The sequence below is a fragment of the Ictalurus furcatus genome, chromosome 4 (genome assembly GCF_023375685.1).
Source record: "Ictalurus furcatus strain D&B chromosome 4, Billie_1.0, whole genome shotgun sequence".
NCBI classification, from domain to species: Eukaryota; Metazoa; Chordata; class Actinopteri; order Siluriformes; family Ictaluridae; genus Ictalurus; species Ictalurus furcatus.
In genome coordinates this window covers 1,730,695-1,755,076 of record NC_071258.1, presented here as the reverse complement: position 1 = coordinate 1,755,076, position 24,382 = coordinate 1,730,695, and the positions used below count along the sequence as shown (strand labels likewise).

General features: G+C 42.7%; 1 protein-coding gene across 1 annotated transcript in view; it reads right to left on the bottom strand.

Annotated features, from left to right (window-relative positions):
* Positions 1-277: 277 nt before the first annotated feature.
* Positions 278-24,382, bottom strand: part of spon1a (spondin 1a) — an 81,829-nt gene continuing 57,724 nt past the window's right edge. Inside the window, exons 7-16 of the mRNA XM_053623868.1 lie at positions 15,129-15,193; positions 8,365-8,566; positions 7,551-7,691; positions 7,075-7,150; positions 6,468-6,650; positions 5,532-5,702; positions 4,239-4,406; positions 3,659-3,823; positions 1,351-1,617; positions 278-805 (exon numbers count right to left, since the gene is read on the bottom strand). Coding sequence (XP_053479843.1) covers positions 642-805; positions 1,351-1,617; positions 3,659-3,823; positions 4,239-4,406; positions 5,532-5,702; positions 6,468-6,650; positions 7,075-7,150; positions 7,551-7,691; positions 8,365-8,566; positions 15,129-15,193 — 1,602 coding nt within the window. The 3' untranslated portion in view covers positions 278-641. The remainder of the gene's footprint in view (positions 806-1,350; positions 1,618-3,658; positions 3,824-4,238; positions 4,407-5,531; positions 5,703-6,467; positions 6,651-7,074; positions 7,151-7,550; positions 7,692-8,364; positions 8,567-15,128; positions 15,194-24,382) is intronic.

The window sequence follows — 24,382 nt, the reverse complement described above, 5'->3', positions numbered from 1 at the left end:
GAAAGGAATTTCTCTTAAATCACATTTCAGAACAATAATCTGAATATTACAGCTAATATTGCAATCCACACACTTATCGAAAGCGACACTTATCGACACTCTTTGTCGTCTTTGTTTTGTCCTAACGGGTATGCAAACTTTTGCACTTACGTTACTGCGTCCAGTTTCATTGAATTTTTTTATTCAAATAAAGAAGGGCTCGATGAGAAGGAAATATATATATATATATATATATATATATATATATATATATATATATATATATATATAATTTTTTTTTTTTGCTGACTGAGAAAATAAAAATAAAAGACCTTTTTTATGTACCGTCATATGCATCGTCAATGTAAATTTAATGACTAAATCTTACGACTTAAAACGGAACTTTAATAAGCCACTTTCAGATAGAAACGTACTAGAAATTAGAAATCAAACAGAACTTTAACATCAACTCTAAACATTGCTTTGCATTTCTTTTATATGACAAATTACCACCATACTACATTCTAGTAAAAAACAAAAAAAAAACAAGAAAAAAGTAAAAAAACTGCTGCCAACCCTAAACAGGTTGAAAGAGACCACTGATCACCACTGACCACCAATCCTCATCACATCGAGTCCCTTCCCACAATCCCCAGCAACACTTAGCAGGGATGGACGTTACAGGCACGGATCTCCTTCCTGTCCTTGCAGCTGGTTAACTGTGTGATCTTGAATCTCTTCTTGGCTGTCATTAGCCTCTCTTGGATCCCCCCGCCGCACAACTTGGTACAGTCACTCCAGTCGGACCACGGCTTCATCTTGCATCCTGGAGGAAGAGGTCACGTAGAGGAAAGCGGTTACGTTCACACACACTCACACACCAGTGGTAGCAGAGCTGCCATGCAAGGTGCTAGCTTGCTATCGGGAGCAACTCGGGGTTCGGTGTCTCGCCCAAGGACACTTCGGTACGTGGAGTCACGTGGGCCGGGAATCGAACCGCCGACCCTACGATTAGTACACAACCCGCTCTACCACCTGATCCATAGCCGCCCACAAGAAAAGAGTTCCATTATTAACACTTCCAGTTTGTCCTTTAACAGAACTTGTGTCTGGAAAAGAGAATCATGGGATTGCACCTTCTGTAGAAGTTATGAGGTCTGAAGATACAGAAGGACAACTACCTTTCAGTTAAAATTCTCTTCAAGGCGACACGTACAAATAATCATGGGCTTGATTAATGCAATATTGTAATATCATAAACTGTAGTGTTGACTACATGCTTAGCTACACCTCATGAGGATAATGAGTTGGTGCTAGTGATAACGTGAGGGGCAATAGTTCAAAATGATAACAGTGATTTAGGACCCTCACCTGCGAGCTCGTCAACCCATTCCTCCCTGCCCTGGCTGTTCTTCCTCTTCTTTCTTTCCTCTTTGCGTTTCTTTCTCTCATCGCTATTGGTGCTGCCTTGATTACACTTCCTGATCTTGCACTTCTTCCTCTGGACAATATCGGGGCAGGCCTCACCCCCGAACTGAGGCTCCAGCTTTATCACCCGTGTCCGGATCATGTGACCCTTCCCACATGACTTATTACACTCGGACCACTCGGACCACTCGGACATCACACAGTCTGAAGCTGCAGAGAAAGACGGAGAGAGAAAGAGAGAGGGGGAAGAGAAAGAATGATAAACGATGAATTGTGTATATACCTGTTCTATTTAAGGAGTCTAAAGTTGGTGAATGTGATGGAGCTCCTATAATTGCCCTCGGTGTCCTCGGCTAGCGCCTGGGCACAGTAGGAAAGACACAGCGGTGTCGCATTGTGAGGCTGGTTCCCAGTTTGGCTGGACTGAGGCACAACTCAATGATTCAGAGTTGAAAAAAAAGAAAAGCGTGTAGAAAATGGCACGTGGTCCATGGGGATGGACATTAGGTCGAATCAAAGAGTGTTGAAAAAGGCTTGGGTTAAACCCATTACTGGAGCGTTTCCTTGCCAAATATTGGCTCAGAGGGTGTTCAAAAGAGGGATTATACTGTAGGTAATTTAAAGGCAAGCAGTATATAGGCCACTTTGAAGTGGATCCAAGCGTGCCGGTCTAACGTGGAGACATGGACACGTGCCCCATAGGGGTGACGCATGCACCACCTACAAAACCCCCAGCCACGTTCCCTTATGGTTGCACTTCATAGGGAAGGCTAGAGCTCTTGGGCCTGTAAGAAGGTATTCATTTATTCATTCATCTTAAGTAACTGCTTTCTCCTGGTCAGGTTAATGGTGGATCCAGACCCTATCCCAGTAATACTAGGTGTGAGGTCGGAATGCACCCTGTATGAGATGACGGTCCACCACAGGGCACCGTGTACACACACATTCGCACGTAAGCGCAATATCGTGTTGTCTACTCAATTCCACATGTTTTTGGGAAGAAAATGGAAGACCAAGAGATTCCAAAGAACTGAGATCTGTGGAGAATTGAAAAAGACCAATGGATGTATGCCTTCCTGCATAACGCTGGGGAGAGTGGTCAGGTCGCACCCAACAACCGGCTGTATCACCAAACCTGGGGTGTTACTGCAAGATTGGCGTAATGAGTATAATACGTTTCCTTGTCGCCAAGATATCAGGTGTAAGACATCATTATGATATCTGACCAGATATCTAAGAAGATCTATATCTCGGATCTTCTTAAGAAATTGTTATGGACATACGGGCTCAAGAAAGAAAAAGTACACCTCCTAAGTTGGACAGCAAATTAGTAGACCCTTTTATGTCGACGACTGACTGTATTGGATCAAACGCATTGATCTACTGTGCTAGAATGACACGACAGTCTGTGCTACATCAGTGCTAGCTCTGGCCCTGTATTGGAGCGAACAACTACTCAGCTATCATCCAGTCCATTCTGGAGGAGCTGAACCTGCAGCTCCAGATGCTGACCTCGTGAAAAGCTGAACAACCCTAAGCACCAAGCTTGGTGGAGCTGAACACCCTCCACCAACAGCTGGTAGAGAACCCTCAGTTTCAGGGGGATATGGAGGAATTTCTGAGGACCAGACAGGAAGAATCGGATGATTTGTGCGTACCAGAATTCAACATTGGACCGAGCAGAGAAAAAGAGATGACATCCATTCTCCCAGAATTAGAGAAGAATTGGAAAGTCTTGGACATGATGAGATTTTCAGACGTTTTTCAGGACTAGACACAAGCCTGTGGCGTTTAATCATTTTCCCTCTGATTTGGTCCTTTCTGTTGCATGTGAGATTTGTTATGGGGAGGTATCCTTGGAATATGTAGGGCTTAGGGAAGCAGAGCAAATTAGGCTGTGAGAAGGAGTAAAGAAGTGGAGTTGGTGCATGTTGGACTTGTCTACATTAGTACCAGCTCTATATAACCTGAGCCCGTTCTCGTTTTGTTGAAAGGAGACCAGGCACCACCTCATACCCCAGTTAGTATACACATCTGTGTACACTTACTCTATACTATATATCTAATACATAATTGATTTTATTTTCAGACAAACTATACTTTCTTTCGTGCTGGGTTACTCAACCAGCCGAGACATAAGGCTATTACATAAGTGCAAAACTCGTGCTAAAATATGCTCGGTACATCGTAATGCCTGCGGTGAATACAGATGTATCATGTCATAATTGTGCTCTGTGTGTGTATCGCTCACGGCACTCTGGCAGCATGCATTTCTCCACTTGTTCCAGCTCTTCGCTGCACTCTCCCAGCTCCACCGGCGATTTGAGGATGCGCTGCCGAGTGCGTGTTCCTTTACCACATGTCACACTGCAGTCACTCCAATCAGACCACGGAGACAACAGGCACGGGATGGTATCTGTCAAAACAACACGTCCATCTTTACCGCAGGAACAGAGCTTAAACGTGCTGTCAAAACAGGAGCTCCTGTCTCTCTCGGTTCATACTCGTGAGAATTGTCAAACTCGATGAGCTTTGGTGTCAATGAACAGAAAGTAAGCGTTTTTAATACCATCCTTTATGAAACGTGGTACCGTTTCACTACAGTGCAGTGGATGGAGTCACAAAGAGTGCGTGTACATAACGAAGAAACCTTTTGTCTTTAGATATTGACGAATCATGAGTATTAACTTAAGAAATGAATTCCATAAGAAATGAAATTCAAATGAATTCTGAACCCTACTGAAAGGGCAACAGTGAGCCTCAGACTGTATGTTAAATGGTGTATATAAATATTAAGCGGTCCATTTGTATGCGGGCACGTTTTAACTTACGACACTCGGGCATCATGCACTTCTCCACCTCGACCACCTCAGCCTCGCAGATCGATCCGTCAGAAGGAGGCATTTTGACCATACGCTCTCGGCGCTTCATTCCCAGCCCACAGGTGGCGCTGCAGGTGTCCCATTCACCCCATTCAGTCACAAGACAACTGCTAGGAGCTACACAACATAACATAACATTCATAAATAGCATTTATGTACAAAAAAAGCTGTAACATTTTACAGTGCGCTCCAGAAATCAGTACACATTAATACTTAAGTGATGCTTTCATGATGATGGATTAATACATACACTAAACATTAGCGCAGCGGGACATGTATATTTTGGCATACGTATATCACCACCCTTAGTATCATACAGTATATGAAGAGACACTAATAACATTAACCTTTCAGTTGTCATAAATTCCACCCTGAATGCTGCTTGGGCGTATTCTCTGTCCTCCATGTGCGTTTGTTTGTGTTTAGACCTGTTTCTGCCCCGCCCTGTCGTTGTTTTGTTATCCTAATGTGTGCACCTGTTTACCTTTGTCTGTTTATACCCTGCTGTCTCTGTGTTTCAGTTTCACAACAAAGTCTTAGCGTGCATTTAATGTCGTTAAGATCCAGGCCGTGTTTTTCGGTGTTTCTGTGCAAGGTTTTGTTTAGTTTTGTTTTTTTTTTAATTGAAGTTTATTCTTATATTTTTGTATGTATTTATTAATTTATTAAAACTTAGAAACGTTTTATACTATTAGTATGTAATTGGGAACAATTATAAACAAATAAACAAACCATAAACAAACGTATTATTATTATTATTATTATTATTATTATTATTATTATTATTTAGTATACTCATAATAATAATTTAATAAAACCCGCTTGGTATAAAGCTGCTCGTATATACAGTAGGTTACTACAGTCTGCAGAGTTTTAATAATTAATTATCATGAACAAATGACATATGAAAGGTTAACGAGCGTGTTCTAATACCAAATATTTATCGTTAATCTCTCACCTTAGAAATGGACATAATTAAGACTTTTTAAACAAGTAAGTTGATTAACGCCGTGACCTTTAACACCGACAGAACTTAAAGCTTGGTCATTGTTATGTTTTGCTCATAAGTTTGGATTACTTACGCGGCACGTGACCGCACGCAACCGGTAATCATTTTGGATCGCTGAAATCTTTGCACGCAAACATATCGTTAGTAAAAATGTAACCGAAAAAAAAATGATTTCACCGACATGGAACTGTGTGAGGTTTGTGAGGAAACTTTAAGGAAGGATGTTTACTCACAGCAGTCCTGGTTGACGGTGCACGGTTCGGTCTCCTCGGTGGGGAGGGTGCAGGCGAAACCATCTTCAGGAAACTGCTTTACGTAGCGCTCCCTGGACCGGACGCCCGCTCCGCACGACACGCTGCACGGAGACCAGGTGATCCACTCGGACATCATGCACGTCGACGCATCTGCCACACGGAGAAAAAACACGGTTTTATCGATATTTCAAAAAAACCTGACAATATATCAAACAAAAAAAGCTGAATATTTGAATTAAAGCTCAGAAATACTGAATGAACACTTGGGAATATAGAATTAAACCTGGGAATTTTAAAACCTAAGAATACTCAAATAAACCTGAGGATGTAAGCAGAATTAAATCTGTGAATGTTAAGAATATAAGTAGAATTAAACTTGAGAATATCGAATTAAACCTAAGAAATCTAGTAGAAATAAAGCTGAGATTATTTAAATAAACTGAGGACATTATTTTATTATTTAAAAAAAAAATATATATATTATTGACTGTTATTAACTATTTACGAACTATTATTTAAACTCTATAAATATAATATAAAATTTGACTATTTTACAACTAAGAATTTACAGTTAAGAATATTAAATTAAACTTGAGATGATAAAAGCTTGACAAAACCTTGAAAATATTTCGAGAAAAACAAAGAAAATTACAATAAAACTGAGAATATACACCGAGTTAAACCTGAGACTAGTGAGAAAAAACCTGTTGAAGAAATAAATCCTGACAACTATGAAACAGAAATCTGAGAATATTTACTTCCAACCTCTTTATATTTATAGATATGAGAGGCTGGATCACTCAGAACAGCTGGATAACTTGCGTCGTATCATTCTGTAGCTCAGCTGTAAGTCAGCTTTAAAAAAAAAAAAGAAAAAGAAAGAAAGAAAAGCTTGATGTAAAGTGTGTGTGATACCCTCGTCACTGCAGCCAGGCCCCATACACGGCTCGAAGTCCTGTGTGTGTGGACAGGGGACACTCAGGTCCAGCTGAGCCTTTAGCATCCTCTGCCTCATCCGCTTTCCCTTCTCACAGGTGGAGGAGCTGCAGGCCGACCACGGAGACCAGTTGGAGTAAATGCACGTCTCCGGAGTGTCGTCTGAACAAGTGATGAGTACAGAATGAGATGCTGGGACTGGGATAAAGACATCCTGGATTTTCCGAATTAACTAAAACACGGCGCTGTCGAATTCTGGATTGTGATTGGTCAGAAGGTGTTTCTTTTCCGCTTCCTATAACAGCAGCGCGGCTACATTACACACCACAGGTGTACGTTAATGCGCTCGTTCTAATACGTTATCGTTTCTACGGTAACAGCTCGTCCATAGTGGACGCTCCACCAAAAGCAGGTTAACAAAACAGGTGTAATTGATGTGGTGGAGTTTTCCGTAAGGTGAAATGTGTTTATTTCACAAGTATGGAAGGAGTCTCCAGTATCGGCACTTTTTTTTTTTTTTTTTTTTTATAAACATTCAGAGGTAAAGCTAAAGCGAGTTTCTCGCGAAGATGATGAAATCGCAGACCTTCCTCTTTCTCCTCCTGAGCGATGTCTGCTACGATGTCGTCGACGTTATCAGGCACGATGTTGCACTGCTCACCCTGAAAAAAATAAACACAACTAAAATCTAAAGAGTGTACGCGAACCTACAGCGTGAACGGTAACCTAGTGACTGGAGGTTAAACTAGTGAGTGAAATCTGATCTAGGACATTAAAGCTAAGCTAACGAATGAAAGGTAACCTAGTGTATAAACGCTAACCCTTTTTTGGAAATGCGAACCCACCCTTTATTTAGTTTGAACGTTTCTTTTTTATTATAATTATTATATTATTTATTTATTTATTAGTTTTTGACTCTCGACTGCTCATGCTCCCTCCACAGGTTGAAAAGCCCTGCTCCTGTGTGCAGCATACTCCTCGGTTTCTCTTCAAAAAAAGCTCAGAAAGTGACGAGGAAAATGTCAAAATGAAGAAAATCTACAGAACTATGACCAGACAGACCTTGCGGGCGATTCTCTCCACCACCAGCCTGGACACCGGAGTTATAGCTCCGCCCTCTGGGTCGTAAAACGGGCTCTGGGGATGATCCAAACTCGTAAGAGGACGAATCTTCTCCTGAGGAAGCGTCGGCTTGTTAGGAGACTGAATGAAGAAAAGGCAGAATGAATGAACAGCATGATTTAAATCATTCCCTGTACATTAATCATCACATCCCATCAACCATCACTACTGCATTTATTCCTAGTCTTTAAATCTGCAATTCTTAATTCCTGATGTGTTTTACCTGATGTCCAGAGCACCAGCAGATGGCAGAATCATCCTGAGATCATTGTCTCTAAAGCTCTGGCCAAATCCGCACTCAAAAATCTATACATCTTAATTATTTCCCTTCAGATATTACTGTGTATGTACATGAGGGAGTACGAAGTTAAAAAATATGCCATGTTTTAAGAAAGGGAGAACGTGAAGAGGAAGAGGAAGAACAGAAGGAAGGAAATAGGAGAAAGAGAGAACATGAGAGTAAGAAAGAACTAGGGAAAGTAAGAAAGAAAGGAAGAATTAAAAAGAGGTAGGGAGAGAGAAAGAAGGAAAGGAAATGGCAGTAGTAATATGCCTGCTACTTTACTGGTGTTAAAAATGTAAATGTTGGAGATGGTTCCAGAGCGGTGGTGAAGAGTTACAGCTCTGAGCAGATTCCCAGTACAGACACTCGGGGTAGTTTAATCAGTGTCACACAAGACCTCTCTCTCAGCCCGGACTGAATAACACACGTCACTCAGTGTGACTGAGGGAAGTCAAGCACACAGACGCTGACCTCGTAGGTGACCCCGCTGTCGGTCCCGGCGTCCCATGGGATCAGGTCCTGGACGAGCTTCTGCACCCATCCGCACTCCTTCGTACAGAGATCTTCAGCCGAGAGACCCACGTTCCAGTCTGGACTCGGGCCAAGCATGGTCAGGAAGGACATGAGGTGACGAGTTCGGTCCACAGAGAACTCTGCTGAGGGAGCGGCTCGCCTGAGACACAACCGAAATCATGAACAAACACAAAAACTGATTCAGAACCAAAGTCATAACGTCACGGATTGGCTTGTAGTAAAGTAAAGTCCTGGCTATTTAACAGTTTTAATACATTTTTTTTTTTTTTTTTTTTTTTTTTTATTGCACTCAACCATATAAATAACTTATTTTCTCACTTTGCCATCCGCAGGAGTGCAGGAAACATTTTAAAAGAAAAAAAAATAGAATATGGATAGAAAGGACAAAAGTTAAATAATGGCAGGGAGTTAAAATTCTAAAAACAGTGAATGGACAGGGGCAGGTGGGGAACAAGGGATGGCCTAAAGCAAAGAGTCAAGGGCAGAATAACAAAACAGAGGAAAGAGAAAGAAAAATGGAGCAGAGAGAGGGAGGGAGAGAGAGGGAGAGAGGGAGGGAGAGAGAGTGAGAGAGGGATGGAGAGAGAGGGAGAGTGAGAGAAGGATGGAGAGAGATAGAGAGAGAGAGGGAGGGATGGAGAGAGAGATAGAGAGAGAGAGGGAGGGATGGAGAGAGAGATAGAGAGGGAGGGAGGGATGGAGAGAGAGCAGGAGAGAGAGAGGGAGAGAGAGATAGAGAGGGATGGAGAGAGAGAGAGAGAGAGAGAGGGGGAGGGCGGGAGGGAGAGAGAGATAGAGAGGGAGCTAGAGGGAGCAAGAGAGAGCGGGAGAGGGAGTGATAGGGAGCAATAGGGAGTGAGAGAGAGCGAGAGGGAGCGATAGGGAGTGAGAGAGAGAGGGAGAGAGAGCGATAGGGAGCGAGAGAGAGAGCGGGAGAGGGAGGGAGGGAGAGAGAGCGAGAGAGGGATGGAGAGAGCAGGAGAGAGAGATAGAGAGGGATGGAGAGAGGGAGGGAGAGAGAGAGAGGGAGGGATGGAGAGAGAGATAGAGAGGGAGGGAGGGATGGAGAGAGAGCAGGAGAGAGAGAGGGAGAGAGAGATAGAGAGGGATGGAGAGAGAGAGAGAGAGAGAGAGGGGGAGGGCGGGAGGGAGAGAGAGATAGAGAGGGAGCTAGAGGGAGCAAGAGAGAGCGGGAGAGGGAGTGATAGGGAGCAATAGGGAGTGAGAGAGAGCGAGAGGGAGCGATAGGGAGTGAGAGAGAGAGGGAGAGAGAGCGATAGGGAGCGAGAGAGAGAGCGGGAGAGGGAGGGAGGGAGAGAGAGCGAGAGAGGGATGGAGAGAGCAGGAGAGAGAGATAGAGAGGGATGGAGAGAGGGAGGGAGGGAGAGAGAGTGAGAGAGGGATGGAGAGAGATCGGGAGAGAGAGATAGAGAGGGAGATAGAGGGAGCAAGAGAGAGCGGGAGAGAGCGCGAGAGGGAGCGAGAGGGAGCGAGGGAGAGCGGGAGAGAGAGCGAGAGGGAGCGAGAGAGAGCGAGTGTAAAAGCAGCCAAAAAGTGCAGGAGCTACGTAAAGTACAGTATTTAAAATTCCCAACGCAGGCTGTTGTTTGCGTCTCAAAAGCATGAAAATCAGGCCATGTGTCATCTAATCAACCGGTAATCCTCCTCATGCACGAATTACACACTCCTAGATCGCTCTCTCTCGACCTCAGAGCGGATTTGTTGTCGTCGGCAACAGCGAGTGATTGCTCGGTGATTTGAAGATATTCATTTGCCAGTTTAAAGGACTCGAGCTAAATGGATTTTGTGGGGGAAAAAAAAAACAAAACAAGTGCAGATGAAATGACAAAGGAGAACGAGGTTTATTAATTCAGTGGCGAGATCTAGGACAAACTTCCTATAAAAACAGAGAGAATGTGCAAAGAAAACGAGAATCCCGAGTTTACGCTTCACGTTATCGTAAACATTCAGCGTCGACAAATCCAAAATGGCTTCCTGTCCACTATATACGCTCAGTACACAGGGTCGGGCATCACCGCTCTGTAGCACTAGTACACTATGTTCAAGACTCCAAACTTGTCTTGCATTTTTAATGAATCTTCATTCAGTAAAAGTAGCACTTAAACACCCTTTACGTTAATTAAGATTAAAGTATTGGCACCCAGCTTGATTTGCTTCAGTCACTGTCATAATCACAATAAACTCTATGTCTCGTATCCTACGTTCTCACCCACGCAATCCCAATGGAATACGGTTGGTTGTTTTCGGTGTAGTCCATCGCTTGTCTCCATTCCACAAACTCCTACTTTCATCTAATACGCTATGCAGGGAAGAGTCTCTTCTTTTAACATGTGGTAAAGCAACAAATCCAAAATTCCTTTTGGTTTTGGACTTGGGGGAGAGATCAGCATGTTTGGTGAAGTGTGAACCATGTTTTCATGCCCAGTAGTGGTCCAGAACTTGAAAAGTGTGGTCTGGTATTCACTTCCGCCGAACCCTGGGAAGATGTGCGTCAGGCGTGAAAGCTCAGCATCCGGTCTCAGAGCTGCAGTAACGTTATCGCTTCATCTTGTCCTGTTACGTGCTGTTTTTTACGTTTATCGGAAAACACAGCGAAGTGAACGTCATGCCAAGGATCCATGGAGCCACGCAAAGCAAGAACAGACACATCACTGCACAGACGGCAAAGCAGCGCAGAGATCGCTCGCGACTTTTTTAAAAAAAAAAAAAATCTGCGGTCGCAGAAATTGAAGCAAAATCAAGAAAGCTTGATCGCGATTGGAGCTTGCGATTTTTCAAAATTTCCGCGGGTATTCCGCAGTTTTGGTCCAAGACGCGCCATGTGACGTCATCACCACGTGCGTCGAACACGCCTACAGCTCTACGGTCTCGTTTACCGACAAACATCACCGCCGATTCAAGTTTAAAAACGAGCACAAAAAACTTTGCAATAGCAAAATTTTTCAAAATCAACAAGCAATCCAAACCGTATGAACCGTTATACGTGTGAGCGCAGGGTCGAGCGTGTTTATGCACCTTTATTAACGAGAGAGAGAGAGAGAGAGAGAGAGAGAAGACAGTACTCCAGCTGGTGCTAATACGCCATGATCTCTGAGAATAAACCTGGAATTAGCATGAACAGAACTGTCTCCGAGGCGCTCGCCGTCTGTCTGTAGCATGAATACACACACTGAAAGGACACTAACCACACATTGCTGGACTGCACTACGTTTATACACACGCGCAAAACCTGCGTAAACATTTAGCGCGAGTATATTTCACCGCACGCACACGTACACGCTCATACTTGTGTTTTATATATTCCTTTATTCTTTTTTTTTTTTTGTGAAAGGTGCCAATATTTCTGGAGTTGACAGTACAGAGAAGCTCTCAGTTTAGTAACACAACACACACACACACACACAAGCATTGAAGCTCAGACAAACCACGCATCTAATTTGCGACTCCTCCCGCTTTGACAACCCGTTATTTCACAGTCTGCATGCCTGCGCACTGCTTATCAACTCAACTACGTCTTCTGAAGCTTCTGGAAAGTTCTGCAGCGTGGTTTTCCAAAGCACAATCACAACTGGTGTACGCTTTTCTTTTCTTTTCTTTTTAATCTAAAAATACCAGCACTGAGTCACGGCAGGAAAAAAGACTACGGCGAGGGAAATCGAGAAAAGAGGGTGCGAAGAAAAGTCAAACGATATCCCTTCAAAAAACTTCGTTTGAGATCTGGACCGTGATTGGTCAGAAGGTGTTGATTAGTTTTCTCGAACGGCAGCCCTGACAGTAGCGCAGGTTTCTATTGGTGCGCTCGTTCTAACACTAATCTTCGTTTCTATAGTAACAGTTCACATGTAGCAGATTAGAAGCGAGTGTAATCGCCGATGTAACGATAAACCGTACAAAACGTAGCGTCATTCTTTTAATAAATAGAACATTGTAACTGTCGGAGAATTGCGGTGTTTTCTTTATAAAAGGAAGGAAACAGTTCAAGGCATGCTGTCACAGGAAAAGAAATAATCGACTTCAGGGGGGTAACCGTAAGTCCGCCTCATCATAGAACTTCTAATAAATAACAAATAATAAACAATCATATTCCAGATGCGTAGCTGAATAATATGTTGGAAGTTAAAAGCTAAATCTAGTCTGGGGCTCTGATCAGAATCAAACATCTACTCGTGCACTTCACCTCGCTGTAGAGTGATTCGTTTCCGGGGGGGGGGGGGGGTTTAACACGGTATCCCAAGATACACGGCTGGAGACATGACTACTGTCAACTTTTAAATTGTGAGAAATCCTAACACAGAAATGTAATAAAAATGGTAGTCTCTCAAGAACAAAAACGATATCAAGCCACCCAATAAGAGCTCGCTAAAATAAAAGATTACGGTATAAAAAGCTTGCCGAAACGACAAGGGCGCACAATAAAATGAAAAATAACAATATATAAACAATCGCGAATAAGACGACGACAACAACAAATAAAAAACGGAGCTGGTCACGTTCCTGAGAAACGCCAACGCGTAAGCTCCTCTGTCCTGACGAAGACGGAAAAGAATTCAGCTTGACCTCTGACAGTTACGAAGCGCTGACGCTGAAGACTCCTTCCCTACGCTGAACGTTAAATAAACATCTCCTCTAAAGGTAGTTTATTCACGTCCTGAAAGTGGATAATCATAGAAGTGTTCTGTTTTCGGTGAAAAGCCTTCTTATCATTGAAAAACAAATTCACCTTCACCTTTTTATTACTACTTCCTGTTCGGTACCCGTTCAAGATCCTCCTACGGTTCACTCGAACCCGGAAGCTCTCAGAAACTCTTCTGACGAGATGGCGCGTAGACCGCGCGTTAGCGTTCGAGTATCGCACTTCGTAACGAGTTCACGTCGTGTCCCGGCGCGCCAGGAGAGGAGCAGATCCGCACGGCTTCTATTACGGACGTCACGGTAACGGTTCCGTCCCCACGTGATCAGACACGAGCTGGAGAACAGGCAGGACTCCACGGTAATTAATCGGTGCTTTCGATAAGTTTTTTTTTCCGTTAAAGAAAAGAACATAACGTGGGATGATGATCAGCCTGGTTGACTGTTTCAAAGACATTTAATGTGATTAAAGAAAAAGAAAACAACGCCACGTCTGCCTATTTATATTACTTTATATAATGACTTATATTCAGTCTCAATACACACAAACTCAGCCATATGTTCAGAACTGACACACGCTGAGCAGATCTGGTTTGACATTAATAAACAGGCCCCACACAGTGGAAGTCACTTGCATTTCATTTCATTCCATTATTTACGCTGCTGTAGATTCCATTTACATTTTAACTATAAAGACAGATTTTGCCGTCTAATTACCTGCGGAAAAACAAATTCAGTTCCCCCCTTTTCGTCAGAGCGCCAAATGGACCGAATATTAATTTATTATTATTTGAATAAATTTACCCACAGTGGGCTTCGTGGTCCGTAAATCATCCGTAAGAGGTGTTTAGACAAGAAATCCTAGAATTTCGGAACAAAACGAAAACAAAAAAGACATTTCGTATTCGTATCCTTCTCGCGCTCCTGCGCGTGTGTAAATTCACACGGAAGAAGACTCACTGATGTAAACCCGCGACTCCATTGGCTCCAAAATCGTATAATCTGAGATGAGATACTGCTCTTTTATGTACAGTTGAGGTCAGGCCATGTGCAAAGTCTGAAAAAATGTCAATAATGAGGAGGGGGGGAATAAATGACGGATCATTGAAATTGCACTTAGTTTTTTATTTAGTCCTGCCCTGAATAAGCTTTTTCACATAACACGTGTACGTGTAGTCCACAAGACACGATAATACCTGAATTTACACAAATGAACCGGTTCAAAAGTTTACACACCCTTACCGATTCTTAATCCCGTGTGTCGTCACCTGATGATCAACGGCATTTTGTGATAATTCTTTATGAGTCCCTTTCTTTGTCTTGAGCAGTTAAACCGCCCGCTGTTCTTCAGAAAAAAAATCCTTCACATTCTTTACTTTTCCAGAATCTTCTGCATTGAGATCCATCGTTTCACACCGAGGACGACAGAGGGACTCGTACACGATTATTACAAAAGGCGCAAACGTTCACCGATGCTCAAGAAGGCAACACGGTGCATTAAGAGACCGTGGGGGGGGGGTGCAAACTTTTGAACAGGATGATCGGTGTAAATTGTTATTATTTTGTCTTCTGGGAAAGATGTAAATACTTTACAGTATGTCGCTTCTGAAGGGCAGGACTAATTAAAAAAAAAAAGAATATCTTTAAACAATATAATAACAATTAGATTTGATTAAATGTCATTTAAAAAAATTTAACATGGCATCGAATGTTCTCGCTTTATACCAAGCAACGAGGAATCATTTATAAACGTTTAATATTATTACAATCTCCATTTTTTTTTATATGAGTAGTTATTGGAACCCTTGCAAGTAAATTACACAGGAATATAAATGTAGTTACAGAGCTGTTTGTTTGTGGGTTGGTTATTATATACGAATAATATACCAACGGTTAGTAACCAAGGTTTAAGAACGAATAAATTAGTCAATGCTTCGTTCAGTAATAAACTACCAAGGTGTGATTGGTTGGCATGACGATAAAGTTTCCATTAAAACTCTTCAGATGGTGTAATGTTCGGTTCGTTGTGGTTTTCGGACAGAAGTACTTACACGTTGAGGGGCTGCCACGCGGGCCACTGCGCCTTCATCTTAATGACCGTCAGCACGTCATCGCCCTGCGAGGAACCAGAGAACATACGCTAACATCACAATGTAAAGTGTGCATGAGAAACGTTCCTTATATCTGTACTCTTAACGTGACGCAGGGAGAAGGGCGGAGTTTAATTCCCTCTCTGCTGAAGGTGATGAATGGAGCTGCCTTTAATTCCGTACTGAATGGATGACGGCATGAGAGGCTCATAAATTCGGTATAAATATTTAATCAATTGGTCAAAGCCTGCAGGTTTGCTGCGTCATAGTGTGTGTGTGTGTGTGTGTGTGTGTGTGTGTGTGTGTGTGTGTGTTAGACAGCACACACAAATGAGAACAAATCCAAAAACAGGAGAGACAGAAAGCAGGATATGGTCACATTGGTAATATTTATGAGACGGAATACAGGATAGTTCTAGCTATACCTCTGACTGTTGAAGCGCTGACACTGGAGACTCCTTCCATAAATTCCATAAACCGTAACGTTTTTGGGTTTCTTTTCCATCCGTACAAATCCTTGTACAGTAAATGAGCCGTTACTATAGAAACGATGACGTATTAGAACGAGCGCATTAATATACAGTACAGCTTTGCAGCTGCGCTACTGTCAGAGCTGCTGTTATATATGAAAATTAAGCCACACCTTCTGACCAATCAGAATCCAGAATTCAACAATGCTGTGGTAAAATGATGCTATATACATATACAGAGTATGTGGTCAGTTTGAAGAACAAGACTCGGAAGCCTGGCACTGAATGCCATGAATATTTATGCCAAAGATGAGAATTTTGCATGTGAAGTCATTTTTGTTTGTGATATTTTTGAACAAATTCAGTTATCCCAAAATATCCCAAGAAACCAGCTGTCCGGCTTAAACCACTGCGACTCTGACCGGGCGGTTACTAAGGATGAATAAACGAGTGGTCTGAAAGCACCATGTATCACCGCAACTTAATGTTAACGGGAGTGGTCTTTGTTTGTTTGTTTGTTTGTTTGTTTGAAAACAATTTTAATAGAAAAAAAAAAAAGTCACAACAATATGGACAAACAGGTGAGATCTTCCAGTTGCACGCAGGTAAACCGTCACCTGAGGTGAACGAGTAGAATGTAGGACATGTCATGTAGTATTTCAACAAATGGGAACGTATGATATGAGGTGTAATGCATGTTTATTGTTTGTTTTAAAGGTAAAGGTTTCAGGTAAGAAGACCTATCTGCATTACAAGACAAATCCATTAGGTATTTCGCTAGGGAATCAAAATGGCGTCATAGCTGTAAACAAACAGCATTGTGGGTAATTGCACAGATCGCAGCGACACCTGTGAAAATAAAGGATAGCGTACCATTAGGCCTTATAATTGAGCATTACAGCTTCATTCCCAGAGCTATAGTCTCTCAAAAATTAGCACTCATTCTGTGCCTTAACGACCGCGGTGGAATTCAATAAGAGCGCTTCGAGGTCTGAATGGCTTCGCGCTTTAAGATTTTTCACCACGCTCCTGCTGACCTGCTCCGCCACACAATGGGAAGTCAGTGAACAGGACGTTGGAGCCGAATGAATTATTCATGAGATTCCGAATGCCGAATCGGCTATCCCGGCGATTGAGATGGTGTAGGCGAATATGGATGACTCTCTCACTATTTATTTGACATCACGGTGACTTTCCAACCTTACAAAAAAGAAAAGAAAAGAAACTAAAACTGCGTTGATATAAAAACGAGTATACCATCGTCTTTTCTCTCGCGGAGCTTTTCCACCTTGCTCCTGTTTAACGGCTCGTGTTCGACTTTAAAGGCTGTCCTCCAGCCGCGTTTTTGGGGGAAATCAAAATCGCATTTGCTTCCGCTACCACTTCAATTGTCAGCACTCAGCTGGTTCTGCCTGACACACAGATATAATGAGAGATTTCAGCAGAAGACGACATGCAGCGAGCTGGAGAGCACTCTCTCGCTCTCTCTCTCTCTCTCTCTCTCTCTCGCTTTCTCTCTTGTGTTATTATGCAATGCCATCTGTCAACATGCCATCTGTCAACAGCAATGCATCACAAACCCAGAATTAACCACGCTCGCTGCCTCCTAGTCAGAATTATTCCAGTTTTACTATCACCACGTTTATCCATCAGAGCATCGAAATGTAGATCCTGCATGGATTTATCTTTAACTGTCATTAGACAAACAATGTCTGTCTACAACCGTGTGTGTGTGTGTTGGGGGTTGGGATTTATACACTACTGTGGATTAGCTCAATATACACTGCAAAAAAAACGACATCTCGGCAAATAAAACCATCTTAAATCTAGTCACATTCATGTCGTCTTTCGGGCTTGAGATCATTTCATTCTATTGCCGGGTAAATTCGCGTCTTCCTAGAAATAAACACTTTATCAAAGCATTTTAATGCTTTGATACTGAATATTCAAGATGGTTTCACTTGCTAATATGACATTTTTTCGAAGTGTAGAGAATGAAGTGGGTCTTCTGTTGGCAGACATTTCTAGAAAGAAACGAAACTGCAAACAGAATTGCCAATAGGATAAGAAACGTTCAAGCTTGACATGTCTGTAAAGATGTTTAATAATCTTCTATTTGGTTTATTGCCATCTTATAACCGGAGACACTTGATCGATTTGAATATATTCAAGATGTTTTCACTTTTACAGAAATCCGAATGGAGATTTTCTAACAGGAACCGTGGAGAAAGGGTCAGAAATGGACTCTTCTGCGTGACACCAGTGAACGTGATTCTCAATCGTTACTGTATAGAGGTGTCGAAGAGTAAAGGCAAATCGTTTGAAGATTATGATACGATTATGATACGTCTAGAGCAGGGGTGTCCAATCGTATCCGGACAGGGCCGGTGTGAGTGCAGGTTTTTATTCCAACCGAGCAGAAGCCACACCTGGGTCTATTGAAAGTCAAGATCAACTGATTAAACAGGTGGAATCAGGTGTGGCTCCCTATTTGGTTGGAGTGAAAACCTGCACCCACACCGGGTCTTTACGGATCAGATTGGACATCCCTGGTCTAGACGATCTTGGAGTTTGTTGCACAACATTTCAGGCTCCTTTTTATTCTTAGCTTTGCACACATGGCAAATTAAGGCACATTTATATACACTCCCCGAACACTTTATTAGGAACACTGTATTAACACCGGGTATGTTACTGTCAAAACAGCCTCAATTCTTCATGGCATGGATATCACAAGATACTGGAAACATTCCTTTATGATTCTGGTCCATGTTGACATCATGCAATTCCTGCTTCTCCCGTTCTACCACATCCCAACAGTGTTCTATTGGATTGTCACGTTCATGAAACCAGTTTGAGACGACTTTTTGTGACACGGTGCACTGGAAGCAGCCGTTAGAAGACGAGTAAATCGTGGCCGTGAAGGAATGATTGGTATTAACGGGCCTAAGGTGTGCCAAGAAAACATTCCCCACACCATTACACCACCTCCACCAGCCTCCACCGTTAACACAAGGCAGACTAGGTCTATGGATTGATGTCGCTGGTGCTAAATTCTGACCCTACCATCTGTGCATGAAAATCCCAGGAGATCAGTTATAGAAACACACAAACCAGCAAGTCTGGCAGCAAATATCATGTCACGCTCAATATCATTATAAGATTACAGCAAACCCAATCTAAGCGTATTAAACCTATTCTAGACACATTCTCTCATGTCACGTTGGTTAAACTGACGGATTCTATTGGCAGATCATTGCGCTTCCTTCTAGAAATAAATGTTTAAAATGAGTACGGTTATTTCAAGCCTGAAATGAGTAAAAAATGACGAGAAATAGCTTCAGTAATCTTGTAATGGGTTTATTATAATCTTGTTATAACACATACTAGATACATTTTGTCCCAATCAAGATATTTTCACTCGAGAAGAAGAAAAATCCGACGAACATACGCAGAAATACATTTTGGGAGATTAAAACATTGTTAAATTGCAGATTGTGAAAAATCCTGCAGATTTCTTTTTCAGCCGCCATGTCATCCTCCCTTACCATGACCGTCGTGCTGTCCTTTAAAAACATCTAGTGATCCATATTAGCAATCCAATGCCGATTTGTAATCTACCTTCTTACACGTCGAGGTCGTTTACGAGCGTTTACGAATATAAATATGGTTTATATAATACGTTATTATTGTTTTAAAGCCAAAATAAACAATAAATAATGTTTTGAACATGTTCTCTGGGCAGATTTTATTTTATTTTATTTTTTTTCCCATTTCAAAACACAAATCAAAGGATGCTGCAAGTACAAGGACGCTATTATATTACTTATGCGCTTTTAGATCAGAAAGTAAAAAGGCACAGAAATGCAGGACCACATTAAACATAATGTATGTGACCGTGACTGCTATGATGTTCCGCAATAACATCAGACGGTGCTGAAGGATCAGACGCTGCTGTTATAGCAGCGGCAGCCCGGCTCGCTATATCATTATTTGATATTTTAGACAAATGGAGGACGAGGTTGTCCATGTGGAGAGCTACTCCCGCTGCACTACAATGCACTCTGGACGGATAACCACATTTCAAAGCTTCTGCAGCTCATGCCCCTGCCACTTTAAAATCCATTTCATTTCATTGAGGAACCCGGGATTCATTGTTTCTAAGACAGAAACAGTGCCAAAGAAAGAGAGAGAGAGAAATTGAGAGAGAGAGAGAGAGTCCTACAGTCGCTGTAATCCTGTTGGCAAAGAAAATGTATTAGAAATCCGACCTCAATGGAAGGTGGAAAAATGCGGCCACTTTGATATGGCAGTGGGAATGGAGTGAAAATGATCGTTCATTTCAGGGTAAGAATGGTGATGGGCGCTCCACGTAAACGGATTCATAAACATGCGCTTTATTCGTTAACGTGGTGAAGTTTTCTGTAAAGAGGTGTTTGTTTAACATTTATGGAAGGAGTCTCCAGTGCAAAGCTGTAGAAAAATGTCATGTGTCATACTTTAATGAATCCATCCATACATCCATACATCCATCTTCTATACCACTTACTCCTTCTTCAGGGTCACGGGGAAACCTGGAGCTTATCCCAGGCAGCATCGGGCACGAGGCGGGGTACACCCTGGACAGGGTGCCAATCCATCGCAGGGCACAATCATACACACACTCACACACCCATTCATACACTACGGACACTTTAGACACGCCAATCAGCCTACCGTGCATGTGTTTGGACTGGGGGAGGAAACCGGAGTACCCGGAGGAAACCCCCGCAGCACGGGGAGAACACGCGAACTCCGCACACACAGGACCACGGTGGGAATCGAACCCCGACTCTGGAGGTGTGAGATGAACGTGCTAACCACTAAGCCATATGCGCCCACTTTAATGAATAAAATTTGCAATTGTCTGCGGTATAAGAGGAATAAAACACTTTAGGGTGTGCTGATTATTTTTCTGTAACAGCACAACGCGGAGTGTTTTATTCCATTTCCTGTGTGGTGTTCATGTTAACAAATGCATTATTTCATGTTACTCAGTGTTGGCTAGTCAAAATCCAATAAGAATCAGTGAATAAAGACAATAAAAGGAAAAAAAAAAGAGCGAAATGGACAACCGTTCCATCACTGAAATGTACGTAGGTAATACAGAGTTGTAGCGTGGGAGAAAAGTGACTCGTCTAAATCGACTAACTTAACGCTGGCATTTAAGACCCGGCCATGTCTCTGTAATGGCTCTCGCATCCTGTCACTTACTGGTGACAGGAAATAAGCTATCTAAATGTCGTGCTCTCTCTGGGGAGGATCCAGCATTTATCTAAGTTAAGCGCTAAAAGCAACAGTAGAAAAATAAAGAGAGCGAAATCACAGAGAGGCTTCAAAATGAAACAAGCAGAAAATTCCATCTGCTTTATTGTCTTAAAATTATTACAGGTGACCTTTAAGGCGAGGCACTAAAGGGTATTACAAAAAAAAAAATTACAATTAATCTCTGCCCGCTGACTGCAAGGCCTTTTTGTCGTAGAGCTTTTACAAGAACGTACATTTGTTTAAGCAAATGAGGCTTTCTCAAATTAAATATGCAATACTTAACCCTCTGCTGTATGAATTATTACAGTACTCTGAATTAGTTCAAGTAAAATAAATAAATTCGAGGGTAGCTGGTAAATTGTTCCCATATGGCAACAATGTACAATGGTGGAAAGTATCATATAATCAGAAATAACAAACGTCGTCCGATTGCAGAAAACGAATAGCACTTCCTGGTCATGTGACATGGCATTTTTTTTTTTTTTTATGATGTCAAAGTTAAAGCCCCCTATTTCTAGTCACATAGGAAAATAGTAGTTTTGTATTACTGCCTGAAAAACAGAGATAAATGAATTGTTGCTGCATGGTAACACCATGAAGTAAAGGGTTAACAAAAACAGACGATGCTCTCAAAAGAACAGCATTTACAGATCAGGTTGACGGGATATATTTCTTGCTGTTTAATCAACAAGCACGTTCGCCTCACACCTCCATGGTCAGGGGTTCGATTCCCACCGTGGCCCTGTGTGTGTGTGCGGAGTTCGCATGTTCTCCACGTGCTGCGGGGGTTTCCTCCGGGTACTCGGGTTTCCTCCCCCAGTCCAAACACATGCATGGTAGGCTGATTGGCGTGTCTAAATTGTCCGTAGTGTATGAATGGGTGTGTGAGTGTGTATGTGATTGTGCCCTGTGATGGACTGGCACCCTGTCCAGGGTGTACCCCGCCTTGTGCCCCATGCTCCCTGGGATAGGCTCCAGGTTCCCCAGTGACCCTGAAGAAGGAGTAAGCGGTAGAAGATGGATGGATGGATGGATGGATCCAATTAAGGATAAGAATAAATGTAAAAATGTATTAATGCTGGACATCTAGAACCTGAGATGTTTGGTACTGGATATGTTTTGTTTGTTTGTTTGTTAAACAAAGGATCTTATATCTTTCCACTGTAGTAAGAGTGACATAAGGTAATTGACGTGTCTACGTATAAGTGAAATTCAATTTTGTATTGAGTTTTGATATTTCACGTTGAAGAGTACTATGGGGGAAGTTTCTCCAAAAATCGTAAAAATAACTGTAAGTGAAAGTGGCTCATTTTTTTTTTTAAAAAAGAGAAAGCTTCAAATGCTAAATCTCTAGCAGAGTCATTAAAGTAATAAAGGTATAAAGGTAAGCAGTTACCTCTTAAAAGGATCTGACATTTAAGAAAGTCTAAAATCTGTATTTGAAGTGCTCACACTGTGAAACGCGATTCCCCGGCATGACCACGGGTCACTGAGCTTCAGACTGAAGCCTTATTTCCATTTTACGTTCGAAATGATCAGAGATTAGAAAGAAGGCATGGCTACAGACAAGAAGTTCTTCTCTTTTACAGTAACGACGGCTCTCGGGAGGCCTCCGTCCAAATCGAGATCCAAATCCGTACTGGCAGAAATGCATCTCTATAATGCCGTACATCGCGACTTCATCGAACGTAACAGGAAGAAGACGTATAATTTTAAAGCATTAGAAATAACTCCTGGCAGAGACGTTTACACCAGTGAGCTTTAACGCTGCTTGAAGCGCAGAGCAATTCAAAGACGCTTCAGTTTTAATAAGGACGTCGGAGCAGGAGCGGACGAGCCGGCTGATCTGCAAACACGACAGGCTGAATATGCTAATTCTGCTCATATCAGAACGCCGTGTTAGCTGGAGAGCCGAGAGATCCTGACAGCTCTACACAGTCGTGAGGGTGAATCTGTGTTTGTTTTTTATTTAGTTATGTGAATGCTCAGTTTCCTTGTTCTCTTCCACTCTTACAAAGTAGAAATAAATAAATAAATAAGTAAGTACTTCATGGCTGGTAAAATATGAATCCAACTGTAATGATCATGAATGTATTTCCCAGCATGTCATCAGTGAAAGCTGGTCTGTTTAAAGATATACAGATCTACACTTAAGGCCAAGATCAGGTTTATGTTCGGGGCTTTAGATATGTATGCAAGCCTCAAATATAATGTTGGCTTTCATTTCTACACTAATGATACGCAATTATACTTATCCGTTCAAGCAGCAGGGAAACTCTGCAGAAAGAGGGATGTTGGGTTATAAGTCTGTCTGCAGTAATGCTGCTAAATTCACCCTGCAGCCTGATGGCGATTCAGTGAAAGTTCTAGTCAAGGACCTGCCGGTTTGGTAATAAATTCCAGCGTGACACACTTTCCTAACGCTACATACTATATTAGGATTTGAAGAACAGCCTGGAATAGAGAGATTGGTGCACGCGTTCGTAATCAGACCTGTGTGGAAAGTCAGATATGAAACGCAATGTGTACTTCTCCTTCAGTATCAGTAATGGATGTACTACATTTCTGCTTTGATATCTCCACAACTTCAGCGTAGCCTTCGGGCTAAATGCGGTCGCACGTCGGACGCACTTAAAACTCGTATTTAAGCTCACAGTGGTCTGACTGACGGCTCGGAGTAGGCGCGTATGATTGCAATATTCGATCCTGGCTCACTCCACTTCGGCAGGTTACAGTGATTTGATCAGAACCACCCAGGCTGCTCGCTTTAGATCCAATCAGAAGCTCAATTTTCTCTTCAGAAGAAAGACAGCTTTCTGAGGATCTCTCATATGTAGCGTAAGCTTGAGATTAGGATACCTTACCAAATTCTCAGGTTCATGGAATTGATTATAGCAAAGACTGATTTCTTTATAAACAGATCTATAATAAAATCCACAGGGTTTAGAGAAACTTGGGACGTTCCCATACTTTTGTGTTTTTCTGGGACGTTTCGTGAAGCCTGGGACGTGGTCCAGTGGTCCAGCCTGGGCGTGGTCCCGTGGTCCAGCCTGGGCATGATCCAGTGATTAAGCCTGGGACGTGGTCCAGTGATCCAGCCTGGGCGTGGTCCCGTGGTCCAGCCTGGGCATGATCCAGATCCAGTGGTCCAGCCTGTGCGTGATCCCATGGTTCAGCCTGGGCATGATCCAGTGATTAAGCCTGGGCGTGGTCCAATGGTCCAACCTGGGCGTGGTCCAGTGGTCCAGCCTGGGCGTGGTCCCGTGGTCCAGCCTGGGCATGATCCAGTGGTCCAGCCTGGGCGTGGTCCAGTGATCCAGCCTGGGCGTGAACCAGATCCAGTGATCCAGCCTGGGCGTGATCCAGATCCAGTGGTCCAGCCTGGGCGTGGTCCCGTGGTCCAGCCTGGGCATGATCCAGTGATTAAGCCTGGGCGTG